We start from the raw sequence: 5,542 nt of genomic DNA, 5'->3' as shown, positions 1-5,542 counted from the left end.
TATATATATATATATATATATCGAGATAGTTTGTACACATTTTCTTTACGTATGGATTTAACTCGTTATTTTTTTTACCGTGCACTAACGTGACTTTCAACAAAATTATATTGAGAATTGTATTGAGACGTTTTTTTTTGTTTTATGGACACAGAGGAAGATTGTATAATAACATGTTGAGATAAAGAAAAAATTTTTATGACTTCCTGCACACATAAAGCTCATCGCAATATTCTCCGCATCCTTTATGCCGCAGGTGATGTGAGTGTATCTGACCTGTGCATTCTTTATTAGTCATTTGAGATATTACCACTGTTCCAAGACCTAGCAAGCACATGAATCACCTCTACCATTGCTTCTTTGGTCGTTGGTCAATTTGATTTGATCCGGGAATTCATTGTAAAGTTCGACCTAAAATTCGCAAGAATATAAAGATAAAATTGAGATACACATGAATGGATCGAGAAAAAACTCTGCGCCTCAGATATACTCACTTCACTTTCTTGAGCTAAAGCATTCTTAGCTATCGTTTGGAAAGCTTGCTCGACATTAATAGCCTCTTTTGCACTAGTTTCAAAATATGGAATATTGTTCTTTGATTGACACCACTGTTGTGCTCTCTTGCTTGAGACCTAAAACAAAAAAAGATATAGAAAGGAAAATGACATAAATTGCAATTATTAAATTAAATGAAAGTATTCGATTTTAAATAATATTTACATTTGCATGTTCATTAAATTGTACAAAACTAAAATTATTTTGAAGATTTAAAAATTATTTTACTCACTGCTCTTGATTCAAGATCTACTTTGTTCCCGAGCACGACAAACGGAAAGTTGTCTGGATCTCGAGGCGAGGCTTGAATTAAAAATTCATCTCTCCATGAATCTAGAGATTTGAAGCTAGTTGGAGCCGATACATCAAATACCAGTACACAACAGTCTGCGCCTCTATAAAAAGCCACTCCTAATGATTGAAACCTCTCTTGTCCAGCGGTATCCCAAATCTAAGACAAAAAGATTTTCCATTAAAAATACAAGATACTGACGATTTGTTAAAATAATGAAATTAAGCACGAGGATTACCTGCATAGTGACTATTCTATCCTCTACCATCACTTCCTTAGTCAAAAAATCTGCCCCTATTGTCGCTTTATATTGGTTGCTAAACTTCTTATTGACATATTGATTCATTAAAGAAGTTTTCCCAACTCCCGAATCCCCAAGGATAATTACTTTCAGTAAAACTTTCTTGCGGGATGCCATACTTGCTAAAAAAAAATATAAAATATTAGAAATTAATTCTTGCAAGAATAAGTGCTTGGAGCAAAGTTCAGTGTACTATTTAAAAATAAGAATCATACTATGACTAATACATAACTTTCTTATCATATCAAGTAGATTAAGGGTATTATTCTAATATTTTCTTTTATATTATTTCTTCTTTTATTTTAAATTCTTTTTATTTTAAATTTCTTTTATTTTAGATTCTTCTTTTATATTAAAATGTGACAATTCATGATCAAATTGGAAGAAATTTTTTAATGACTCATTTTACAAAAATTGATATCAACATGAATCCTTCAAATTCTCTCTATGAAAAAAAGTTAAGTTGAAATATTATTATTATATTATTATAATATAGGTGTAGTAAAAAGAAATCCATTATTTTTGCATAAAATTGAATGGAAAAATAATGGATTTCTTTTTACTACATCTAATATTAAATATCATATGTAAAAATTTAATTATATGTGTAATAGATACAAACAGACATACATATAATTTATACATTTTGTATATGAATAAATACAAAAATTAGAGGTAACATATCTCCATAAATTTTTTAAAATTTATAGGAAATTAAGATCGAAGTAATTTAAATAATAAAAATGTAATTAAATAGTTTTGTAAGCAAATATGAAATTTTAAAATTCTATTGCTTCAAATCAAGAAAAATAATATTCTACAAGTTGTATTTGTAAAAATTAAATTTACTATAATTTTGTAATATTCAATTTATAATTTAGAAAATATTATTGCTTAGACATTAAAATGCATGTAATCTTTAAACTTTTAAAAGTTTCAAGTTACAAAGCAATAATTTTTCAAATAATAAAGGATAAGCACCAGGTGTTGTTTTCTGAATTGTAAATATTGGAAATAAATCAGTTTCTGATATTACATTCCACCCACGATCTTTCAACTATTTACATAAATTTATCATGTACACCGAATCAAAAGTCACCAATTATTACTGCACGAAAACTTAGGAGTTCGAATGTTCAGAAGAATGAATTCGATTAAATGAATCATCTAACAACGTTAATGAGGGAAAGATTCAGAGTGGCAATGACGTAGTACAACGCGCTCACCAAAAAAAAAAAGCGACAGAACGAGAGAGAAAACGAATGAGCTTTCTTCGCGAGAATGTTCGAGCGCGAAATATCTGGCAGTCACCAATGATCGACACTCCCGAGATCCGCGCCTTCGAAGGAATATCCGCGATGCAACGTACGACAAGAAGACGAGCGGACGTAGCGCGAGCGGAATCCGCTCCACCATACGTTCAACGCCTTCGACGAAATCTGTCACACGCAGAAAGCCTCAGGACACTCGGGTTCACTCGGGATACTCGAACTCGGCGCGAGCGTGTCCACGGATGGGCAGACGCGATCCAGGTCGAAGACACCGCGCGTCTTCCGCGCGAGACGCGAATTCCGGGGAAACGTTGGGGCCAGACGGGCACGTTACCTGGGGAACTCGTCAGGGAACACGGCCTGTGAAAACACCTCCGCGCTCCAGCGCTTCACACAAAGAAAATGGCGTGTTATGAAATCACGAGTATGACAACGATGTCGTCACCTGTTCGCCTCGCCTCCCTTATCGACCGAGTGCAATCGAGTGCATTATTCCCGACGGTAGCGGCGTGCGTCCTCTGACTTTCGAGAGGTCGATACGGAGGTTCACGCGATATATCGATCACTCGCGTAAATGTGGAGACGCGCGCGTCGACCTCCGTGATTGGCCGCTGCTTCCGCGCACGCACGATCGAGCCGACCTATCGCGGTCGAGATTTAGAAACACGACTGTTGATGATGTGACATTTGAATTTGTAGCTCATTTCAGTTCATCCCTTTTTTGTATTGTAACGGACATAAATGATGATAATAACGTAAGTTATGAATGTCATAATATGCCATAATATGTCAATGTGTTTCCTTAATTTTATGCATTCTGTTACGAAAAAAATGACGAAGTAAATTATCTTTCATTATCATCGGAAAAGCAGAATAATAAAAAGTTGTGTTAAAATAGAATTACATAGAGAAAAAAATTTGTTTGGACTCGAAAGTTTTATTTACACAGAGAAAAAGTTTTTGTTTGGAGAGTCCTTTCGAGAATTCGATCTATTTTGTTTCATTGGAACAAATTTAATTTTAAATAAAACATATTTTGTTTAATAAAAAAATTTAATTTTAGTGCAAATCACATGCATAATCACATTATTTATTAATTTAAATATCCATTTGGTTCGACTATTCTAATGCATTTTGTTTAATTTAAAAACTTTTCTTTGTAAATGAAAGTTAATGCGGCATGTATATTTTCCTACTGAATTGCTTGTGTTTCAGTAAATTATTAGTAATTTTGTGATTCTATATAATGCGATTTTAATAATTAATTTACTAAAATACAAGCAAATACAAAATACAACGTTGATTTTAATTGAATGAGAGAAAGAAAGGAAAGAGAATTCATTATCTCGCGAGATTAACACGGGAAAAAATATGTTTTTTGATCGACGATTAAAAAAAAATCGATTTCTTCATATAGATTGCGATCCACATAAATATGCATAGTGCATACAAATTTGAGTGCTCATCGCTCTGACATTTCGAGAATAAAATCTATTTTTAATCGTTATCCTTGACATATCTCATGAGAGTGAAAAAAAAACGCTACGTGGAATATATTGAATTTTAAGATTTTCAAACAAATTAATCAGTTACTTAATTCAGTTATTTAATTCAGTCTATAAAGTGTCGCAAATATTCAACAGGATGTCTCCAAAATAGATCACCATTTGGCAACCATTCTTCTGCAATTTTTGTAGACAAGGACAGATCAATCGTAATAAAATTATACATCGTATCCAAAATGTTTCTAATGAAATACGTAATAACGAAATATTCGAGAATCTATGATAAAATAATCGATGGTTTTAATTACTTTTTAAGATTTAGAAGAGCCAAAACAATTCCTTTGCTCTCTTAGCTACGCTCATGATATGTATGTTTATAGACAGCACAAAATATTTATAATAAATATTTATTACTATTCATTTTTTAAAATGTTGTATAAATATTTTATATATATTTATATAATGCTTTATTCGAAATATTATTAAAGAACTAGGGACTAAATATTTTATGTAATGTTTATAATAAATATAATCTGAAATCACAAAAATATTTATAAAATATTTTAAATAAGTCTTATAAATATTTATAAATATTTATAAACATTTTGTATATATTTTATAAATATTATATGTTGTCTGGATATATGCTTTTCATTTTTTCTGAATAAATCCAGAATCATTAAAATGACATTCAAATGGCTTCAAATGATTAAAAGTAAAGTGGTTAAAATCATTAAAAGTAATTAATTTTGATCAGCTATGATTTATTTTGACGTTAAAATGACGTTAAAATTACTGTGACCTGTAATTTTGCTTAGGGAAGAGAATCGTACATTGAAAAAAAAAATATAGTTAATTTTAATAAATATTTAATTCAATACTGCCAACTAAACATTTACTTACAGTAAATAAATACTTGTTCAATAAAAAAAATTATTATTAAATCAAATTAATTTATTAAAATTGACTATATTTTTTTTCGGTATATATTATTTATTATATATCGTAGATGTAAATCCTCGAATATTTCGATATCGCGTATTTTGTCAGAGACTTCTTATAAGCAAAATTTGCAAGAATTCATAGAAATAAAATCCTACATGTTTGATGCTGCGTTTAATAAAGTTTTCTGAAGAGCGGTAAATACAATTTAAATCATTTAATATAATGTCACTTAATGTAATAATTTTTAATTAATTACGTAAAGACAATGCGCGTGCGAAAGGTAACATGAAATGATCAAAACCGCAATGCTGATAACATTATTTAATATTGCCAAAGACACAGTCGGATAAAAAGTTATAGTGATGTTTCGCAGTTTCCTCGACATCTTATGCGAATTTAATAAATAATACACATTTTGCAATAACATGGATTCGCTAAAGTCATGTTATTCTTTTCTTATTATTGTTAAGAAGAAGATAACTTTAGTGTTCACCGTATCTGTATAAAGATATTGTAAAAATTCTCTAATATCTGATTTTGTTGTCGTTAAAGTTGATTGTAATTAAGTTACAAAATTGACATTTAATTAACAGAAATCACAGAAATATCTTGGCGAATCCGAGCTGCCGCATTTATTATAGCATCCTGTCTCTCTCTCTCTCTCTCTCTCTCT

General features: G+C 30.5%; 1 protein-coding gene across 1 annotated transcript; it reads right to left on the bottom strand.

The window, feature by feature from the left end:
* Positions 1-44: 44 nt before the first annotated feature.
* On the bottom strand, positions 45-2,838 carry LOC108687143 (ras-related protein Rab-7a). The gene is made up of 5 exons (XM_018192765.1): positions 2,754-2,838; positions 1,086-1,270; positions 788-1,006; positions 495-632; positions 45-411 (listed from the first exon to the last, which is right to left on the bottom strand). The coding sequence occupies exons 2-5, from the start codon at positions 1,263-1,265 to the stop codon at positions 325-327; spliced, it is 624 nt and encodes a 207-aa protein (XP_018048254.1). The 5' UTR covers positions 1,266-1,270; positions 2,754-2,838; the 3' UTR covers positions 45-324.
* Positions 2,839-5,542: the final 2,704 nt, after the last annotated feature.

This window comes from Atta colombica, unplaced genomic scaffold (assembly GCF_001594045.1).
Source record: "Atta colombica isolate Treedump-2 unplaced genomic scaffold, Acol1.0 scaffold200, whole genome shotgun sequence".
Taxonomy (NCBI): domain Eukaryota; kingdom Metazoa; phylum Arthropoda; class Insecta; order Hymenoptera; family Formicidae; genus Atta; species Atta colombica.
The sequence above is the reverse complement of the archived record's forward strand: the minus strand, read 5'-3'. Positions and strand labels throughout refer to the sequence as shown.

What these genes read in the sequence shown, in the direction of transcription:
- LOC108687143 (XM_018192765.1), bottom strand. Translation starts at nt 1,265, where the DNA reads ATGGCATCCCGCAAGAAAGTTTTACTGAAAGTAATTATCCTTGGGGAT. An exon ending in ATAGAATAGTCACTATGCAG is followed by an intron (nt 1,007 to 1,085) that starts GTAATCCTCGTG and finishes TTTTTGTCTTAG; the next exon opens with ATTTGGGATACCGCTGGACA. An exon ending in CTTTAGCTCAAGAAAGTGAA is followed by an intron (nt 412 to 494) that starts GTGAGTATATCT and finishes TGCGAATTTTAG; the next exon opens with GTCGAACTTTACAATGAATT.